The following is a 21,952-nucleotide window of genomic DNA, read 5'->3' on the forward strand; positions in this document are numbered from 1 at the left end:
AAAAAAAAAAAAAAAAAAAAAAAAAAAAAAAAAAAAAAATAAAGTGTATAGGAGGAGGTACTCAGGTTATATGCAAACACTATGCCATTTTTTGTCAGGGACTTGAACATCCGTGGATTTTGTATCCATGGGGGTCCTGGAACCAATCTGCCACAGATACTGAGGGGTGACTATATAAGGTCAGGCAGGGATATGTTATTTGAAGAAAAGAGAATCCAGGTAAATGGAAAGAGTGGCCAGCCTCCCTCCTTAGGTAAGAGGGTCACCCTCTGAGTGACGGACTGAGCCATGAGGACATTTGGTGTCTTAGTCTGTTTGGGCTGCTATAATGAAACACTGGGTGGCTTCTAACCAACAGAAACTTCTCACAGTTCTGGAGGCTGGGAAGTCCAAGATCAAGGTGCTGGTAGACTCAGTGTCTGGTGAGGGCTAGCTTTGGCTTCCTTGTTTGTAGATGGTGCCTTCTCACTGTCTTCACATAGTGGAAGGGGCAGATGAGCTCATAAGGGCACTAATCTCATTTATGAGTGCTCCACCCGTGTGACCTAATCACCTGTTAGAGGCCCTGCCTCCTAACACCATCCCATTGGGGGTTAGACTTCATCATATGAATTTTGTGGGGACAGAGACGATCAGTCCATAGCATTCAGGGAACATCAATCCAGGCAGGAAAGCCTGGAGGTGGGAGCAGGCTCCAGGGCAAGCTGAGAGGCCAGCATGGCAGCTGGTCAGTGGCTGGGGACAGAGAGGCAGGGGGAGGTTCACAGGACTGAGCTGGAGATGGCCGAACCCTGTGCACCTGCCTGGCACCGCTTCCCTTGATCAGGGAGCAACCATATCATAAATTTGAAGAGGACAGAAGGTACTAGTCCCTCCAACCTACAGGCATTTAGGGCTTCTCTCCAGCCCCTCCTTATCTGTCTAACTTTGGCAGTGCGTGCTGGTATTGGGCAAGGTCTGCATGGATGAAAGCAGGGCCTGAGACTGTGCTGTGTCCCCTGCGGGTGGTGGAGACCCCATCTTCTCTAGCTTTCACTGGAGTTCAGGAAGCACACATCCTGCACCTTTGTGTAGCTGGCTGAACAGAGGAAGAACATGGGACACTCGATACCCTTCAAGAACATGCTCATAAAGTATAATTCCAGGAAAATAAAAATATTTTTTGCCGGACATGGTAACTCATGCCTATGGTCCCAGCACTTTGGGAGGCCGAGGCAGGTGGATCTCCTGAGGTGAGGAGCTTGAAACCAGCCTGGCCAACATGGAGAAACCCCGTCTCTACTAAAAATACAAAAATTAGCTGGGCATGGTGGCACACGCCTGTAATCCCAGCTACTCAGGAGGCTGAGGCAGGAGAACCACTTGAACCCAGGAGGCGGAGGTTGCAGTGAGCTGGTATCACACCACTACACTCCAGTCTGGGTGACAGAGTGAGCTCTGTATCCAAAAAATATATACATGTATTTTTTTTAACAATTTAAAATCTGTTTTTAAAATAAACATAATATGAAGCCAGGCGCGGTGGCTCATGCCTGTAATCCCAGCACTTTGGGAGGCCGAGGTGGGCAGATCACGAGGCCAGGAGATCGAGACCATCCTGGCTAACACGGTGAAACCCTGTCTCTACTAAAATATACAAAATATTAGCTGGGCGAGGTGGCGGGCGCCTGTAGTTGCAGCTACTTGGGAGGCTGAGGCAGGAGAATGGTGTGCACCCAGGAGGCGGAGCTTGCAGTGAGTGGAGATCGTGCCACTGCACTCCAGCCTGGGTGACAGAGCGAGACATTTGTTTGTTCAGTTTTCTGTTGGTGGATATCTGGGTTGTTTCCACCTTTTGGCTATTATGAATCATAGCACCATGCACTGCTACACCCAGTGGCTGCTATCAACATTCAGGTATGAATGTTCAGACACCTTTTCATTTCTCTGGGACAGATACCTAGGAGTGGAATTGAGTCACTGGGTTGAGCATCTGATGATGTCATTGTTCTACAAAGACAGGTCAAACTCCCTACTATATTGAAACAGTTTCTCTCTTCTTCCTTTCTTGCAAAGCACCCATCTTTGAATTCGAGAAAGTTCGTGTGATGGGACTACTACATACAGTGAGTGGCTGACATGCCACAGCAGCGCTCAGCAGGCTTCTGGGGCCGGGGATGTGGGGGAGGGCTAGAGGAAGGTACAGTCACAGCTTCTCCATATCGGTCTCCTCTCCTGCTAGGTACAAGTCCTTATGCCCAGACACCTGGCCGCACTGGCACGGGCCTCCAGCAGAGGGCGTGGAACGGCTGATCAACTACATCGGCTACAAACCTGAGGAATACAAGTTAGGCAAGTAAGTGACCAGAAGACCACCAAATGGTCTCTTCCCTTGACATCAAAGGGTTTGTGCATTGATCTGTATCCATCTAGAGCCTGGAGACTCAATTCCTAGGGACGTATGGAGATTTGCAAGATGTATGCCTCATCTACTCAATGTAAATGCAGCTCTTAATTATTTAGAAGAGCTATGGTGCTGCCGGTGGGAGGCAGTGAAGTTATAAAGGAACGCTCCGCACTAAACTGGCTCAGCAGATGGGCCTCCTTGCTGGCAAAACACGGGGAACCAGAGGGGCCACCTAACCTCTGTGTGCCTGGATTCTTTCACTGTTTCCATGTATGCGTGACCTGCCAGAGGAGCTGGGACCTAGACAATGTGAGATCATCTGTAGCATCTCAGAAATGGTGTGCTAGAACTCTTAACTGTGGAGTCTTAGTTGTCCATGAGCAGAGAACTTTCGTACGCATTGAAAGCTTTCAGGCACAACTCAAGGGACATGAATCCGGGAGATCTGAGGCCGCCTTGTTAGTCATTTTGGTCAGGGTTAATGTGGTTGCAGGGAAAGGTGCCCCAGCGTGAAGATGTATTCCCCGAGGCAGGGCTTCCCCGCTCCGGAGATCTCCGCCTGTGACCCTGTTCGTGGGCTTTCCCCGCCAACTCCGAACTCCCGCTTGTACATGGTCCTCTGGGCCGCCTAAGCCTCTCTCCATCTTTAGGCTCCTATTCTGGGCCTGTCCCAAGGATCATTTACTTATTCAATCCAGATCTCCAAGGGGATTCTGCCAGGCTCAGCACATCCTGAGGGAGGCAGGGCATGGAGGTCAGAGGTGGGATCCGTCTGTCCCCTGTTCCATAAATTGGAACAGGGACAAGGGAGAGTGGGATCATCAGGCACCACCCACTGCTGCCCCCAGTGGCTGCCCAGGGAACTTTCCCTCACCAGGCCGAGGGTGGGGCAGGCAACGTGAGGTCAGTATTTGTAGCCTCTCTGCTGGCTAATGTGATCTTCTTTTCTTCTTCTTCTTCTTCTTCTTCTTTTTTTTTTTTTGAGACAGAGTCTTGCTGTGTCACCCAGGCTGCAGTGGCGCAATCTCGGCTCACTGTAACCTCCGCCTCCCGGGGTCAAGCGATTCTCCTGCCTCAGCCTCTCAAGTAGCTGGGATTACAGATGCACGCCACCACGCCGAGCTAATTTTTGTATTTTTAGTAGAGACAGGGTTTCACCACGTTGGTCAGTCTGGTCTCAAAATCCTGACCTCAGGTGATCCGCCTGCCTCAGCCTCCCAAAGTGCTGGGATTACAGGCGTGAGTCACCACGCCCCGGCATGATCTTCTTTTAAGCTTAGATCCACATTCTTTATCTGGCTAGGCATGGTGGCCGGTACCTGTAATCCCAGCTACTTAGGAGTCTGAGGCATGAGAATCACTTGAACCTGGGAGATGGGGATTGCAGTGAGCCGAGACTGCGCCACTGCACCCCAGCCTGGGCAACAAACTGAGACTCTGTTTCAAAACAAAAACAAACAAAAAAACACCCATATTCTTTGTCGTCACTCTTTAAAGCCCAGGAACATAACTTGAAGCAACTTCAGGTTAGGATGGTGTATTCATTTCCTAGGACTATGTCACAAATGATCACAAAGTGACTGATTTAAAACAAATCTGTTCTCTCCTAGCTGTGGAGGCCAGAAATCCAAAAATCAAGAGCTGGCAGGGCCACGTTCCTGCAGGAGCCTCTTCTAGCTCTGGTGGCTCCTGGCGTTGCTTAGCTGTAGCTGTGTCCCTCCAATCTCTGCCTCTGTGCTCACAGGGGCTCCTCCCTGTGTCTTTCTGTGTGTATAGGGACACTCTCAATGGATTTAGGGCCCACCCTATTCCAGGATGATCTCATTTCTATCCTTACGTCAGTCACATCTGCAAACACCCTATTTCCAAATAAGATCATATTCTGAGGTTCTGCGTGGACATGAATTTTTGAAGGGGGCACCGTTCAACCCACTAGATGGTAAACTGACCAATTAATTACAAAAACATTTCTTTTCACTTTTAGAACCAAAATATTCATTCGTTTCCCCAGAACTCTGTTTGCTACCGAAGATGCCTTGGAATTTTGTAAACATCAACTAGGTATGATTTCTTTTTCTGTCCTGATTTCAATAGACTATGAAATGAACAAGTAGAGCTTGGGGATACATCTTAAACATGGGTGTTTGATATAACGTTAGAAGCATTTACTTTGGAAACTAGGAACGAGATATGGGATTATGATAAAATCCCTATGAATTTGTTTTCATGAGTGCTTGGAGGTCAGTCACAGATGCAGGCAGATATGTAAACGTTGTTCTGCCGTCTCAGTTCTCGTTTGGATCAGATCCTGTTGTTCACTACTAGGGTATAAAACCATGAGAGACCAGCCCCTTTAAATTAACGTTTCCAAAACGTCACTTGTCTGTGTGTCTGATGTTGGAAAGTGTAGCTTCAAAGCCTGCAGCCTGGGGGTTTGTTGGGAATGGTCAATGAGAAAAGTTAGATGGGGAAATGCAAAAAGTAAAAAATCAAAACTGCTGGGGGAGGGAGCGTCCCCTTTGAAACGTAATCGGTCTATCAAGAAGCACTCTTGAGTCATTTAAGGGCCTGCCATATGCCAGGTGAACACTAAGTCCTTTATACCACGGTCTCATTCTGTTCTGAGAACAGACCCATGAGGTAGGTGTCATGGGTGTTACTGTCTTCACTTTCTATGCAGGGAAACTGAGGCACGGAGGTGTTGGTAACTTGTTGAAGGCTACACAGCGAGTAAGCAGCCGAGCTGGGGTTTGAACGTGGGTGTATCTGGCTTCAAGGCTTGGTGGTCTCATTTTCTGACCTCCGTAGCAGTGGGCACCAACGGCTGGGGATGTGGCTGAAGGGCCACAGTTAGGCCAGCGGGGCCTGAGCCAGCATCTCTAACCGGCTCGCAGGGAACAGGACGTGGCTGTTCTGTAAGGCCCTTCATGAGCTTGGCCTCTGATAGGACCTAGATTGCTGTGTGGAGGGAGTGGATGCAGGATTGAGAAGCTGAGGGAGAGTGTTCTGTGGTCAGACCTGGGTTCGTGCTCCTCCTTAGCTGTGTTGCCCAGCAAGCATCTTCACCATCTGTCTGAACCTGCATGCCCATTTGTACACTGTGCTGATGATGCCTGCCTTGTGGGCTGGGGTATGAGAATGAAACCCAATGCCTGGCATGGAACTGGGGGGCTCCTAGCACTAGGTCTGTTCCTTGCCCTGGGAAAAGGAAAGGCAGGAAGGAAACTCCAGTTCCCAGGCAGCATCTGGGAGCCAGGCGTCATGTAACCAGCCAGCTCTCAGGTCCGCAGTGCTGAAACGGCTTCCTGAAACATCACTACGCACAGGCCTTTGATGCCCCCTTCCGTTATCCCCCAAACACCCCTGGAGGTCACAGCCACAAAGATGCACAAATACAAAGCCCTTTCACCAAAACATCTCTTTTATTTCAAGTTGCAAGAATCCAAGCCACATACAAAAGCTGCCTAGGAAGGAGAGAATATGTGAAAAAAAGACAAGCAGGTAAGAATTAGAAAGAAGCACGAGTTTGCTCCCGTTCTCATCTGCTTGGCACCTGGAGGCACATCTGTGAGTTCTCTCCCCCTGCTCATCCTTAAAACCTTGGTGTGGGGTCCAATTCTGGGACCTCTTCTCATTTTTCCTTATTGATTGGAGATTATAACATAGTGGCCTGTATTTGTTCCACAGGCATGTTTTATTGGACCTACAATATGTGTACATTTAAAGAATAATTTTGTGGGCCAGGCGCCGTGGCTCATACCTATAATCCTAGCACTTTGGGAGGCTGAGGCAGGTGGATTACTTGAGCTCAAGGGTTCGAGACCAGCCTTGGCAACATAGTGAAACACTGTCTCTGCCAAAAAACAATCAAACAAAAAAAACCCAAAAATTAGCTAGGCGTGGTGGTTAACAACTGTAGTCCCAGCTACTTGGAGGGTTGATGCAGGAGGATTGTTTGAGCCCAGGAGGCGGAGGTTGCAGTGAGCCACGATGGAACCACTGCACTCCAGCCTGGGTGACAAAGTGAGACCCTGTCTCAAAGAAAACAAAAGAATAATTTTTGAAAAAGGTTTCAAACATACAAGTACCCTTGAAGCCCTTCCTTTTTTTTGTCCCTCCCCAGTCATGTTCTCAAACAATACTCCCACCCATACGCATACATTTCTTGGGAGTAACCACTCTCTTGAATTTTGCATTAATCATTCTCTTGTTTTCCTTCAGTAGTTTCACTATCTACAGATGTATCTCTTAATAATCTGTTTATAATTTGGCATGTTTTAAACTTAAAACTATACTCTTGGTATTTTGGGTGACATTTTTGCACTCCAGATTGTTTCTGAAATTCAACCAGGAGATGTGTGTAGATTTAAGTTATTCATTTGCTCATAGCTACATAGTATTCCACTGTAGCAGAGGTCAGCATTATAGGAAGTATTTTAGACTTGGGGGTCTTATGATCTCTGTCACAGCTACTCAACTCTGCCATGGTAGCAGGAAAGTAGCTTTAGATAATATGTAAATGAATGGGCAGGGCCGTGTTGAAATAAAACTTTATTTACATAAACAAGCGGCGGGCTGTAGTGGGCCAGCCTCTGAGCTATGAGTATGCCACAACTTAACTGTTCTGTTGATGGATATTTGGGTTGATTCAAGTTGCTTGTTTTTGTAATAGAAACAATGCTGTTCTGAGGATTAAAAGAAAAGCGTTCAAAAAATCTGAATACTCAAAAATAAAAAAAACTGAAGAGCATTTAAAAATTGGGAAACAGGCCGGGCACGGTAGCTCACACCTGTAATTTCAGCACTTCAGGAGGCCAAGGTGGGTGGATCACCTGAGGTCAGGAGTTCGAGATCAGCCTGCCCAACATGGCAAAACGCCGTTTTTACTAAAAACACACAAAAAATAGCTGGGCGTGGTGGTGCACATCTGTAATCCCAGCTACTCAGGAGGCTGAGGTGGGAGAATCACTTGAACCTGAGTAGCAGAGGTCGCAGTGAACCAAGATCACACCACTGCACTCCAGCCTGGGCGACAGTGAGACTCCATCTCAAAAAGAAAAAAAAAAAATTGGGAAATAAGCCAGAACCTAAGTTTTATGTGCCCTAATTTGTGTACCCCAACTTTTTAATGTAGACAACTAAAAGTAAACCCCAGTGAAACTAAATATGGTGGGAAGACTGATCTGTACCATCACAAGTGCCATTGCTGTGGCTGAAAAAGACCCTGGGAAAATGACTCCCTCTTGTAATTTCGGGGCTTCCCCGGAAATCTTCCATAGGCCCCTCTGCTCTGTCTCCCCCTGGTTCAGTTGTTGCCTGAGTGCTCCCAGGTAAGAACTGATGACGTTCATCCGACCTTCCATCTCTGAGGCTAACAGAGTGTTGTGATGGGCGTCCAGATGTTTGTTGAATGGATAAAGCCTTCTGGAAAAGCCTTCTGTATTTCCATACGATTGTGCTCACCTTCTAATGCCAGCAGTGAACTCTTTCAGCCATCAAACTGGAAGCCCACTGGCGTGGGGCTCTGGCTCGGAAGGCAATCCAAAGGAGAAAGTGGGCCGTGCGGATTATCAGAAAGTAAGTTTTCAGGTACAACAGAGAGGACAGGTCACTAAACGCTGGTGCCCTGCAGGGGATGGTCATGGAGGTAGATGAGTTCTTTGTGATTTTTGGATTTGTGCAGAAAGGAAAAACTCCCTTCAGAATGCCATTAGGAATTCGGGCCCATCCCTTTGCTCTGAGCTGAATTTGATGGTGATCACAACTCAATGTATTTGGAATTTCTCTTAGCCTGGCTCAAAAGTCACAAAGTCAAATGCCTTCTGATGCCAGGCAGGTAAAGCGAGTGAATCTCATGAGCTGGGATAAGACAACAGGGCATGGTAGAGACTGCAGCAAACTGGAACGCTCAGTCCACCTCAAGGTGGGGCAGTAACTAGCCCATTCCAGTTGACTGCCTCTGTGGGGAAATGTAGCCAGATGGCTTGAATTTTCAAGGAACACTGAAATCTGGGTTTTGGAGTTTTGCTGTTGTTGTTTGTTTTTTTTGTTTGAGACAGAGTCTCACTCTGTCACCCAGGCTGGAGTACAGTGGTGCAATCTAGGCTCACTGCATCCTCCGCCTTCTGGGTTCAAGCGATTCTCCTGCCTCAGCCTTCCAAGTGGCTGAGATTACGGGCACACACCACCACACCTGGCTAAATTTTTTGTATTTTTAGTAGAGACGGGGTTTCACCATGTTGGTCAGGCTAGTCTCGAATTCTTGACCTCAAATGATCCGCCTGCCTCAGCCTCCCGAAGTGCTGGGATTACAGGCATAAGCCACCATGCCCGGCCTTGAAATCTGGCTTTTATGCACTATTTCCTAACTTTTTTTGATTGGCAACTAATTAAAGCTCCTCAAAACAAAACAAAAGGCCGTGTGGGTGAAACTGAACATATGTGTGGGGCAGATTTGGCCTGGGGCCTACATTCCAGGCTTCTGGCCTGTGTGGTCATCTCAACAGCCTCTACCACTTTGGCCTCCTTTGAATCAAAGAAGGGGGAAGAGAATGTAAATCTCAGTGAATAAATGGTCCAGAAAAGTAAGAAAACATTTTCCTTTTTAGGTTCATCAAGGGATTCATCAGTCGCAACAAACCCCTCTGTCCTGACAATGAGGAATTTATCGTGTTTGTGCGGAAGAATTACATCTTGAATCTCCGGTATCACCTTCCAAAGACTGTCCTGGACAAGAGCTGGCTGAGACCTCCTGGCATATTGGAAAATGTAAGGACTAATATGGGATTTCCAGTGTTGTAAGTAACACGGGCACTGACGAAGCTTAACTCTCATATGTCTTTGTGCTGCCTCCCTTTGGCTTGAAAGGGCTGCCCTGGCAGAGCCCTTCTTCCCAAGGATGCTGCACAAGAAATTGAACTCCTTAGAACTCGTGATGTCCTTACTAACATTATAAAGCCACTGGAGGTTGTTTGAACAGAGCACTTTTTTTTTTTTTTGAGATGGAGTCTTGCTCTGTCACCCAGGCTAGAGCACAGTGGCACAATCTTGGCTCACTGCAACCTCCGCCTCCCAGGTTCAAGTGATTCTCATGGGTCAGCCCCCTGAGTAGCTGGGATTACAGGCACCCGCCACTACACCTAACTAATCTTTGTATTTTTAGTAGAGACAGGGTTTTGCCATGTTGGCCAGGCTGGTCTCGAACTCCTGACCCCAAGTGATCCATCCGCCTCAGCCTCCCAAAGTGCTGGGATTACAGGTGTAAGCCACCATGCTCGGCCGACAGAGCACTTTCAAATGGTTTCTATTCTTGACGTAGCCTACTTAGAACAGCATCTCTCAAGAGATGGTCTGAGGACCCTCTGTGTCTGGAACTTAGAGGTGGGGCTGTTCTAAGATTCCTGGGCTCTACTTTGGACCCACTGAGTCAAAATCTCCAGGAATCTCATTATAGCCAGTTCTGCAGGAAAGTCATAAACATATTCAAGTTTGAGAATCATTAGTTAAGCAACAGCAAAAAGTTGGGAGAGGATCCAGTTAGCTGCTCTGACTATAAAATATAAAATATTAACACTGTGCTTGAAATCAAACTGAATCCAGCAGTGTTTTTTTAAAAGCTTCATTTTGATTGCCACAGCCCCAGACAGGGAGTGAGTGAGGCAAGTGCAAAGAAGTATGTTCTCCACACAGGCATCAGATCTGCTCAGGAAAATGTGCGTGAGGAACCTGGTGCAGAAGTACTGCCGGGGGATCACAGCTGAGCAGAAAGCAATGGTAGGGACATGATGTCTGCGGTGGCAGGTGGTGGAGGGGGTGAGAGTGGGTCCTGAGTGTCAGTCCTCCTCATCCACCATTTCACCTATAAGCAGGGGGTCATGCTGGTCCCATGCCTTGAAATGTTCGATAATTGCAGGTAGACCAGCAGAGAGCCCTGGATGAATGCCAGCTGTTACTGTAGTCAGCACGGCTCCCTTTGTTACTATGGGAAAACGATCGCAGTGGCTCCTGCCATTCATCCACGGGAGCAGAGAACGTAGACCCCTTTCTGCTGGAGATCTGTTTTTCACCGTGCTAACCTGTGGGTCTTTTGCGTAAAGGGTACTATTTCAGGGTTTGTGGCCTTTCTCTGTTGGAATTACTCAACTCTGCTGCTACGGTGAGAAAGCAGCCATGGACGATGTGTGCATGAATGGCATGGCTCTGTCCCAATAGAACGTTACTTACAAAAATGGACAGCAGGCTGAGTTTTGCCCGCAGGCTCTGGTTTCCCAATCCCTGATCTACAAGAAACTGCTCTGGGAACTCTGAAAAATCTACTTTCAGGAAGGTAGTAAGAGAACAAGCAGAAATGTCAACCCAGTCTCTACCAATATGACTTTTAGGGCATTTTGGCCAAAGCCAGGAAGGTGTTCTGACTTGTATGCTCCAGGGTAACAAGGTTCCCACAGTTTATCCAGCAAAGGATGTGACATCAATGGGTCTAGAGCTCCTCTATCCCAAAGAAGCCTGTGGCTACCATTTTTATACTTTCAATTGTGTATTACCAGATGCAGCAAAAGGTAGTTACAAGTGAAATCTTCAGGGGAAGGAAAGACGGCTACACAGAAAGTTTAAATCAACCCTTTGCCAACAGTCGGATAAGTAAGTACGTTTTCCAGCCTATGTATTTGGCTTTCCAATTCTAAAAGGAGTCAAAGGGTGGGGTGCGGTGGCTCATGCCTGTAATTTCAGCACTTTGGGAGGCCGAGCTCAGATTGCCTGAGCTCAGGAGTTCGAGACCAGCCTGGCCAACATGGCGAAACCCCATCTCAACTAAAATACAAAAATTAGGAGGGTGTGGTGGCATGCACCTGTAGTCCCAACTACTCAGGAGGCTGAGGCAGGAGAATTGCTTGAACCCAGGAGGCGGAGGATGCAGTGAGCTGAGATCATGCCACTGTACTCCAGCCTGAGAGACAAAGCGAGACTCTGTCTCCAAAAAAATAATAATAATAAGTCAAAGGAAGATGCTCAACTCTGCAGCATTTCCTGATGACTATTTCCCCAGCTGAGATCTTGGCACAGAGGTGCATAACAAAGCTAGCAGATACCAGTGACTTTCCCGCAGGATTGGTATTTTAGTGATGATTCATGGCCTTCTGGTTCCCTCTCTAGATGAAGGAGACATTAATCCCAAAGTGCTTCAGCTAATTAGCCATGAGAAGATCCAGGTAAGGCAATGTGTGTCCTCAGTCTCAAACAGGATTCCCTCATCGAGTCTAAGAGCAGGGTCAGCTTTCTCCATAAAGGGCGCACTATTTAAATGCAGGGGTGCAGCTGGGCAGCCGGGGCTCTCAACTGTGAGGCTTTGGGTATTAACTAAGATGATGGGGAACAAATGATGATTAGATCATGGCTGCTGTTCTCATGATCTCCCCGTCACCCTACAAACTGTCTTGGTTTGCTTTCCTACACAATTGAGTGAAGTGTAGCCATGAACTTAATCATGAAACACCCCCATATTGGTGAGAGGCAGTGTGCCACAGTGCCTGGGCGCTGACGCTGGCTTTGAACGTAGCAGCCGTGAGATCCTGGGCAGGTCACTTAAGCTCTTGGTGCCTCTGATCTTCTGTGAATGAGGATAATGGGGTTACTGAGAGGATGAATGAGTCAGTGGGTGGGAGGTGCTTAGGATGCTGCCTGGCACACAGCAGCAGGTGCAGCTCTGGTGATCATGTGTGCCAGTGTCTGCTCTGCCCCACTTTTTTTTTTTTGGTTCCCTGGGGAATAGAAGCCACTGTGCCTGGATTAGATTACACTGTGGCTGTGAAAGTTTTCATCTCTGACCATCAGAGCAGACCTGCAAGGCAGGTAGCCATATGCCCTCAGAGCCCTCTTCAGAGGGCAATGCAGCTAGGCAGAGCTAGGAATCAAAATCCCCACCATGCAGACAGCCAGAAAAAAAAAAAAAAAATATATATATATATAATTGTATGTATATATATTTTTATAAATCTGTTTGAGCTTCTCTGAATGCTTGACATCACTTTACTGGGGTCTGAGTAGCAAGAAACTCAGTACTCTGCCCCGCCTCCCCGCCATGAAGTCACCTTCCCCTTGTAGTATGGTGTCCCGGTCATTAAATATGACAGAAAAGGCTTCAAAGCACGGCAGCGGCAACTCATTCTTACTCAGAAAGCAGCTTACGTGGTGGAACTTGCCAAAATCAAGCAGAAAATAGAGTACTCAGCTCTCAAAGGTAAGAAGTGGGCAATCTTAAAACAATGCACTGAGTTGACTCAACTACTAGAAAGTCCAGTAATGAAGCTCCCAAACGGGAAACACAAGTGTAGGGTGCCCATAAACCCCGGGGTAGCGATGCACACCTGTAGTCTCAGCTACTGGAAGCCTGACGCAGGAGGATCACTTGAGCCTGGGAGTTCGAAGTTGCAGTGAGCTGTGACTGCGCCACGCACTCCAGCCTGGGCGGCAAAGTGAGACTCTGGCTCCAAAAAAAACCCCAAAAAAACAAAACAAAAAAACCATCTGCCCTCCTCCCCTGGCGTTGCCCAGCCTGGACTGCACCCCTTATTCTGGCATAAATATTAATAGCACCACTTTACTCAAGTACCCAGACTGGCAATAGTCTTCTTCCATGGCGATCGGAGCCCACTAGCAGGCTGATTTCTAAAGTATGCCCTTCATCCTTCTGGGCCCAGCTAGGAGAATGAAGCATAGGGTTGGGCAGCCCCTGGGCGTATCTCTTCTTCTCTGTACTCACGTCAAGCTGTCTAGTTCCTGGCTCCTAACTCTGGATCTGTCTTAAGGTGTCTCCACCAGCAATCTGAGAGACGGAATCTTAGTCATTCATGTTTCACCAGAGGACAAGCAAAAGGTAATTGTCAGCCACCAGTCTCTACTAAAAGACAGAAATGATATACTGCCAAAATGTTAAGTTGACCACCGTGAAACTTGTCTGTCGGTGTGTCTGTTTCTTTAAGCTGTGAATACTGAAATTATGCCTTGTCTCCTCCCCACCCCAGGGGGATGCCGTTTTGCAGTGTGGACACATGTTTGAAGCAGTTACTAAACTCGTCATGCTGGTTAAGAAGGAGAACATTGTCAATGTTGTTCAAGGAAGGTAGGTGGTTTCATCTTCAGCTCAGGAAGTAATTCAATGTCACAGTGTTTATTAAGACCGAGCATGGTGGCTCATGCCTGTAATCCCAGCACTTTGGGAGGCTAAGGCGAGCAGGTAACTTGAGGCCAGGAGTTCAAGACCAGCCTGGCCAACATGGTGAAACCCCATTTCTACTAAGAATACAGGCCGGGCGCGGTGGCTCACGCCTGTAATCCCAGCACTTTGGGAGGCGGAGGCGGGCGGATCACAAGGTCAGGAGATTGAGACCACGGTGAAACCCCGTCTCTACTAAAAATACAAAAAATTAGCCGGGCGCACTAGTGGACGTCTGTAGTCCCAGCTACTCAGGAGGCTGAGGCAGGAGAATGGCGTGAACCGGGGAGGCGAAGCTTGCAGTGAGCCGAGGTTGCGCCACTGCACTCCAGCCTGGGGGACACAGCGAGACTCCGTCTCCAGAAAAAAAAAAAAAAAAAAAGAATACAAAGATTAGTTGGGCTTGGCAGTGCACGCCTATAATCCCAACCTCCACTACCTGGGTTCAAGTGATTCTTGTGCCTTGGGAGGCTGAGGCACAAGAATCACTTGAACCCAGGTAGCAGAGGTTGCAGTGAGCCGAGGTCACATCACTGCACTCCAGCCTGGGCAACAGAGCTAGACAATGTCTCAAAAAAAAAAAAAAAAAAATTATTACAGATCAGGAAAGATACAAATATTGTTTTCACTCCTGCTTGCCTCCTGCTTCCAACATAATCAAGCACCATCTCTACCAGTAAGGGGTGAGAAACAAGCCTCTAGTGTTACATCCTCGCCCCCTCCCATAAAGAACTTTTTTCCGTCTTCATCCCTGTGATCTTGGGTTCCAGAGAAATGAAGTCAGTGAAGGCAGGATATCCTGGAGAGCTGTTTCTTTTCCCTCATCCTGTGCTGTTCCAAGTTTTAACAACCAGAGGAGCACATTTGTAGGTGGAATAAGGAGAGAGAGTTGAGTGCTTTGAAATGTGTCGTCTTTGTGTTGCTGTACCTCTGAGGGAATACTTAGCCCCTCAGCGCTTCAGCGTGACATGGAAGTAGTTCCGCAGACCTCACACTGACCCTCTGAAGAACTGAATGTGCTCACTTGATTTCACGGTAACTACCGAAACATGTAGGTTACCCAGCTGTGGCAACAGTGTTCTTGCTTTCCTCAAATATGCTATAAAACACTGCAATAAAACAGGAATTTGATCTTGAAATTAGTAGAATTTCGTAAGTGAATTTCTTTTGCAGACCAAAGGTTGAGAGAAGAAAATACAGTATGTCAGTAATGTGTCACTTTGTGTATTTTAAGTTTACAGTTTTTTATTAGTCCGGGAAAAGAAGGCACAATAGTTTTCGACACTGGACCGGAAGAACAAATCTATAAAAATAAAAATGGACAATTAACAGTGGTGAGTGGCCGTCTCTGGGAGGGAAGTAAGCCGTTTTATAGAATGTAAGTTAAAGTTCTACCAATTTCAGTCCTATAGATTGACTGGATTCACAAGCTATTAATAGTTCATTTCTGCCCTCTATTCCTAATTCTACATCTGTAAGATAGGAAGAAATTGATACAGAGATATATACGTCTAAACACTGAATGAGAAAAGAAGAAAAGCTTACCATCCTTAAGTTGTCAGGGAACCAGAAACTGACATAAGACACTTCTCAAATAGCAGAGTCTCACTTTTCACTGGATGAAGGCTTTATGCTCATTACAGTGGCTATCCATAACTTCCCTCCACATCGAAATCAATGCGCTTGTGTCCCACCCAGATACTGAGACTTAATTGGTTGGAGGTGTGGCTTGGGCTTCAGGATGCAAGAAAATATAAATGTAAGAAAAGTATGTAAGAAATACATAAAAAATATGTAAGAAAATATAAACTCGCTTTTTGGAATACATGTGTCAAAGGCTGCCCATGTTAATACCTTTGGTATAAAATGGGTCTAACAAGCACAGAGGTTTGGGAAACATGGCTATGCTAAAGAGAAGTCTAGCCTGAGCACACAAGTATGCTGCCTTCCCTGACTGTGCCCATGCTGGGCTGCTGGGCTGAGCATCCCAGTGGTCCTCGCTGGCAGGTAGTATATGGAGCTTGTTTTGATCCACTTTTGCTGAAAAACGACATGTTAAAAGCAGAGGGGGCTATATCTTTAAAATGTTTCTTGTATTATACAAAGAATTTTGATACAAATTAATTAAAAAATGGTCTGTGAACATGGAGTGTCTCATACACATTGAAATTTAAGTGGATTTACCTATAAAGTCATTTTGCAGGCCAGGTGCGGTGGCTCACACCTGTAATCCCAGCACTTTGGGAGGCCGAGATGGGCGGATCACCTGAGGTCAGGAGTTGGAGACCAGCCTGGCCAACATGATGAACTCTGTCTCTAGTAAAAATACAAAAAGTAGTTGAGCATGGTGGCACATGCCTATAGTCCCAGATACTCAGGGAGGCTGAGGCTGGAGAATTGCTTGAACGTGGGAGGCAGAGGTTGCAGTGAGCTGAGATGGCACCGCTACACTCCAGCCTGGGTGATAGAGTGAGACTCTGTCTCAAAAAAATAAAATAATTTTGTAGATAAAAAATAATTGCCCCTAGACACAATGAACTCCTTTGGGGACAAGTTAAAATAAGGATCATTTTGGATGTAGACTATAAGGTGTCTTTTTAGTTTACATGCTGTCTTAAAAGTGACACCCTGGAGACTGTGTCTCTCTCCTCTGGAGTCACATGGAGTCTGTCTTCCTCCCTGACTGGTTCTGGCTGAAGAGGCTGACAGGCCTCCATGCGCCAGTTTCTAAGTCTGGCTTATCTCATGGGAGGTGGCACTGGCTTCTCACAGGCCTTCCACACCCACCTTGCTAATGGTGACAGTTGAGGTGATAACTGTTTCCTTTTGAGCAAAGGGAGCGGGCAGGGCTGTAAACTGAAGTGTGACTCTCTCCCAGGTGTCGGTCAGGAGGAAGTCCTGATAGAGGATGACATCTCACCTCTACCACCGCCATTTTTGCTCCAACTGAGGAAATTACAGGGGAAGCAGGGATTGGATCCAGTTGGCTACCTCTTCAAGGAACCAGGCCCGCAGCACTAACGGATCACATCTGAAGAAACTGAGGGGCGTTCATTAGGCCAAAGCCTAACCCCAGCTTCTCAGCTGCCTCGTGGCACCTTATTAAATTGTCACCTTCTGGACAGAGACCCCAGGTCACCCAAAGGCATGATTCTAAACACCCTCGACAGGACCTATGTTTAATGGGCACTCCAACGTGTCATTAGAGGGTGGGCAAGATTCTCTACCTCTGTCAAGCTGCCCCGAGACATGATGCAATACTGTGTACAGTAAGTTCTCAAATAACATTTCATTATGTTGATAAGACATCTGATTCCTGGGCAAGGCCACTGTCTGGGTGGAGTCTGTACATTCTCCCTATGTCTCTGGGTTTCTTCTGGATGCTCTGGTTTCCTCCCACATCCCCAAGGTGTATGTATCAGGTGAACTGGCGTGTCTATGCAGTCCCAGTCTGAGTGCGTGTGGGTGCGTGAGTGAGCCCCGTGAGAGGAGGACATCCTGTCCAGGGTAGGTCCCGCCTGGTGCCCTGAGCTGCTGGGATTGGGCTCTGGCCATCTGCAACCCTGAACATGCAGGTTGGAGAACGAATGAATACGAATTTTATTGTAAAAGAAAAATGGATATAAAGCATATGAGCACACCAATGGACAATAAATGCCACAGTGCAAAAGCATGTAGGGAGCCCGTCACACTTGTAACTGGGGAGGGGCTCCTTATAATTTCCCCTTTGCAAGCATTTATTCACTGATTGATGCAGCCACCACTACAACCACCCTCACTCACTCATTCACCAAAACTTAGGTAATGATCTTATTTTTAATTTAATTAAATATATGTGTAGCTCATTTATTTCAGTGTTTAATATGAGAAGTGCTTTGGTCTTTATTTAGAAGTTGGGTGATGTTTTTGTGCCCAGCAACATGCTGTAGGAATTGAACTCTTGTTTCAATCCATTAGCCTCATGGTTTTGCTTCAAGTCTCAGCTTCCAAGAACCTCTCAGTGACTTACTGTGCATGGTCTGAGACTAAAGGAAATTTCCTAAAGCTGCAAAATTTGAATTTTGCTTTACATAAATGGAACTCAGATGTGTCAAGGGATTGGGTTTGGTGAACTGAAGCCGTCTGCCCCATAACAGTAAATCAGTGGTAACACCAGCTGATTCATCCTTTTTCACGAGCCAGGCAGCCTTTGACCCCAAGACTTCCTTTTGGCGTTTGACTTCAAACACTACAGAAACATGACTCGTCTTTCCCTTCCACCCCGAGCGACTTTAAGGGGGTGAGGCAGAACGTGGGGGCCCTGCCTTTGTTGAAAACCACATTTGAGGGGCCCGGTTATGCCGGGCATGTCTGAAAAGACCCAGAAAACAGAAGCGTTTTATGACTTTTATTTTACATGTCCACAAATGTCTGCACAACATACAGTGGCTACATCTAAAACTTTGAGCATTTTTTTTATAGCGCAGAGACGGAAAGGTTAATGACACACTTAACTGTGTTACAGTGACTTTGGGTAGAGCCCTAAAGACAGCACACGCTCCAGAGGGAGGGCTGAGCGTTGTTCACACTCAGGTCCGAATCGCTGTTGTAAGGTACAAAGACACACTTTAACTGGGGAATGGGGTCCCCGCACAGTGATTCCCCCCACAGGAGGGTGACAGAATATGCCAGGAATTGTCTCGGACATGGGCCCCAGTCACCACAATCAAATGGCTTATTTAAAACAAACAAACAAAAACCTTGATTACAACACACCAAAGCTGTTCCAATTAGTAAAAAAATTGTAGTTACTACATTGCAGTGAAACCTGACTCTTTACCAAATCTTGGGCCAATGTTTTACTTGGCTAGTGCTTACATTATAAATACTGGTTTTTGCCCTTAGTGCGAACATAGGAAAAATCAGTTCCTTGTATATTCAGTAACAGAGCTTGGACCAGCCAATGCTGTCTGTTCACTCATGGCTATAATGCAGCCGACAGAATTTGTTCACCATGGAATGTTTTATAAACCTGTTCATATTCCAGAGACAAAGACTCAAAACTACAGGTGCAAAGTTGGAGAAAAAGTGAGGGTAGAGAGAGCTGCCAGAAACACTAGCTCATTAGGCATAGAGGCCACAGCAAATCAAATTGTTCCACAAACTCATTCTTCATACAGACATTTAAAAAACTATGCAGCCAGGTGTGGTGACTCATGTCTGTAATCCCAGCACTTTGGGATCACGGGGGCGGATCACAGGCGGGCGGATCACGGGGTCAGGGGTTCGAGACCAGCCTGGCCAACATGGTGAAACCCCATCTCTACTAAAAATACAAAATTAGCTGGGCATGGGCTGGCAGGTGCCTGTAATCCCAGCTACTCGGGAGGCTGAGGCAGGAGAATCGCTTGAACCCGGGAGGCAGAAGTTGTGGTAAGTGGAGATCGTGCCACTGCACTCCAGCCTGGCCTACAGAGCAAGACCCTACCCCCAAAAAAAAAAAAAAAAAAAAAAAAAGTATACAATGGCTTTTCCATTTTCAGGGCCGATATTCACTTCGACTTTCTAAAAAAGCTCAACCCAAAAGGCAGGGTTGGTGTTTAAAACTTAAACAGTATAAAATCTTTATGAAACATTATTTTGTAAGCCCTCTTTCCTTAGCAGTTAATAAAATCCAAATGGCCTAATATAAAAGTTTCTCACATGACAGTTTAAAAAGCGTCTGCCCAATACATGATTTTGACATTCAGTCATGATTGTTTCCAAGTTTTATTGTAGGCTTTGCTGTTGGATACAAAATGAAGGCATACAACTGTCACAGGCAGGGCAGTACGTACAAAGTCTAAGCTGTAAAAACCGTTTGAAAATATAAACTTGCTTTTTGGAATATATATGTCAAAGGCTGCCCATGTTAATACCTTTGGTATAAAACGGTAACGATTCCCTTGACAAACCCATCCATCACCTGACACACATTCACATCTCCTGGTAACTACTCTACCTAGTCTAGTGTCAACCACCCGTCAGTCACGACTCACTCCTGTTCCTTTGCAGGCGCAGAGGAGCCTGGGAGGTAGGTCACTGAGAACACCTGTCCTACATGGGTGTTGCACCCAGCCGGGCTCCAGCAGGGGCCACCTGTGCCCCACAATCACACGTCCCCACCCACAGTCACACACATCCCTTAAACATGAACACAGACACAAAGCAGACCCAAAGGTATCTATCAACCCGTATATCCTCAACCTGTTCACTGCTGGCCACTCTACACTGTGTAAAAATCAGAGGCAAAGACAAGGGGATCTGTGTTTACAGCAGGTAAGCTCCTTGGGGCTGGTGGTGTGAGGGTGTCCCTGCCTGGATGCCAGGCTGGGAGGAAAAAGGGTCTGGGCCACACTGAATTTCTAAGCCAACTGACTTAGAAAGTTAGCCCAGCTTCATGGGGAAGGAGGCTGAAGAGGAGTGGGATCCCAGGGAGGGGTAGTTTATGAGCTATGCCTGTCACAGGGTCAGATGGCCTTCCTGGAGTGGAGTCAGGTCAACCAGGAGAACAACTGGAAGGGGCTGGAGTTGGGGAAAGAACCAGAAATAGAGCTGGACACTTACTGCCATGGAAAGCTCTGCTCCTACGCAGACACGTGGGGTCCCAGTGAGCACCAGGCCAAAGACCAGCCCAAGGTGGCCAAAGGCTTTCTCCCTAAACAAAACCTTGCACCCAAAGTTGCACTGGTCACAACGATTTAGATGCTCATTCAGCCACATTTCCACTGCCACAAGCTGCAATTATCAACAAGCTCTAGGCCCAAAGCGACATGGCAGAAAGCACTTCTAGCAAAGCGGTGGGGATTGTGTCTGGGCCAAACACACAGGAACCAGGAGTGGACCTGCTGGGGCTGGAAGATTATGAAATAGGAAGCAGGGAGCTCAGATACCTCTGGTGGCCTCCAACTGCAGAACAACTCTCGGAACCGTCAAACTGAACCCTTAAGGGAGTGTCACCCAAAAAGCCCATATGGGAAGTCGACACCCACAAAAATAAATACTGCAAACAAAAGTTCTCACATACACTTCACACACATTCATACTTTTCCTCTGAGAACCGAGAAAGCCTGGCTCCAAAGAGTCTCAGATTCTCATGAAAAGTAGAGATCTTAGACACAGCTTGTTCAAAGACAGGGGTCATACGCCTGGGTCAAGACAATCAATTTGCCTTGTCAAGCAATACCAAAATAATCATCTGACTTGTTACAAAAGTATCTCCAGGCTCCAAGGGAAGCAGAAGGGGCCCGGCAGCCTGCACAGGATCTGGGTGTAGCACGGCAGGGAGTGGGGGCGGTGAGAGAAGGGCGGCTCGGTCTCTTGCCTGCTCACTGGTGGAGGTGGGCCCGGTCGTCGGGGCGCTTGATGTGGATCCGCCGCACGCGCTCGATCCGCTCCCGCTCCCGCTCCTCGTCCTCATCCAGGTGGTGGGAGCGCCCTGCCGCCCCGCCTGTGGCCTCCAGGAGCGCATTGTCAGGTCCCCGGCCATCCTGGGCCTCATATAGCAAAATGTTCAGGGTCTCCTCATAAATCCGGGCTTCCGGAAACTCCACCTGTGTTCCCACAAAATACAGGGTAGGTAAGTTAATGGCCCACCCTCTCTGCCAACACCTGGACTTTAAGCAGGGCCGCCAGACTAAATCAGGCCCCTGGGATTCCACTGAAGGCCACCAGTATTATTTTTAAACAAACTGATATTTTCAATGGCAACACTTACGTGTGGCGCTAAATGCACAGAAAATCAAGGGGATGCAGAGAAACAGGTCTCCCTGCCCCTAGTTTCCCTTCTTAAAGGTACAGTTTCTCATCATTTTACCCTCTCAAAGATTCTGTGCATGTCAATATTTGTACATATATTTATTCACACAAAACACACACAAGGTGGCCCACCATACACACTTGTACATGTCTTCCTCTTGTCCCTAACTTAACCTAGAGATCATTCTGGAACAAGGAAATATAAACACAATGCAATTAACCATACTTGGATGGACATTTAGGTCAGTGCTAACATGCTTCTCCTAACAGAGCTGCAACCTTGCACACAAGTCCGTCCACACCTTAAAGCAGTCTCTGAAGCAGTTTTTTGTACAGGGTCCAGCTGGGGACCCCCACGAAATGGACATGAGCCCTCCTCCTTGGCAAATCATTGTGTTTGTTCATTGCCCTTCAGGGTTAAGGTGTGATGAACAGGAGGAGGGCCACATAAGCAGGTCCTACACGTTTGATCAGACTAGACTCCACTTTCAGGGTAGAATTCAGAGGTTCCAGTTCTGGGAAAAATGGAGCAGGCACACTCTACCCCGTCTTCCTCACTGACACTACAAAGCCAGGAT

At 47.2% G+C, this 21,952-nt stretch overlaps 2 protein-coding genes across 6 annotated transcripts in view; one reads left to right on the forward strand and one right to left on the reverse strand.

Moving 5' to 3' along the window:
• The window catches only part of MYO1H (myosin IH), a 59,539-nt gene extending 41,851 nt beyond the window's left edge, over positions 1–17,688 (forward strand). Inside the window, exons 19-31 of the mRNA XM_025402758.1 lie at positions 2,222–2,335; positions 4,371–4,447; positions 5,819–5,887; positions 7,879–7,963; positions 8,995–9,154; positions 10,076–10,159; positions 10,933–11,026; positions 11,540–11,595; positions 12,488–12,623; positions 13,192–13,259; positions 13,408–13,505; positions 14,833–14,932; positions 16,477–17,688. Coding sequence (XP_025258543.1) covers positions 2,222–2,335; positions 4,371–4,447; positions 5,819–5,887; positions 7,879–7,963; positions 8,995–9,154; positions 10,076–10,159; positions 10,933–11,026; positions 11,540–11,595; positions 12,488–12,623; positions 13,192–13,259; positions 13,408–13,505; positions 14,833–14,932; positions 16,477–16,500 — 1,165 coding nt within the window. The 3' untranslated portion in view covers positions 16,501–17,688. The remainder of the gene's footprint in view (positions 1–2,221; positions 2,336–4,370; positions 4,448–5,818; positions 5,888–7,878; positions 7,964–8,994; positions 9,155–10,075; positions 10,160–10,932; positions 11,027–11,539; positions 11,596–12,487; positions 12,624–13,191; positions 13,260–13,407; positions 13,506–14,832; positions 14,933–16,476) is intronic.
• A 282-nt stretch (positions 17,689–17,970) lies between these two features.
• The window catches only part of KCTD10 (potassium channel tetramerization domain containing 10), a 29,054-nt gene continuing 25,072 nt past the window's right edge, over positions 17,971–21,952 (reverse strand). For all 5 annotated transcript variants that reach the window (XM_025400807.1, XM_025400805.1, XM_025400804.1 and 2 more), the window contains one exon: positions 17,971–21,169. In XM_025400807.1, coding sequence (XP_025256592.1) covers positions 20,945–21,169 — 225 coding nt within the window. In that variant the 3' untranslated portion in view covers positions 17,971–20,944. The remainder of the gene's footprint in view (positions 21,170–21,952) is intronic.

This window comes from Theropithecus gelada, chromosome 11 (assembly GCF_003255815.1).
Source record: "Theropithecus gelada isolate Dixy chromosome 11, Tgel_1.0, whole genome shotgun sequence".
NCBI lineage: Eukaryota > Metazoa > Chordata > Mammalia > Primates > Cercopithecidae > Theropithecus > Theropithecus gelada.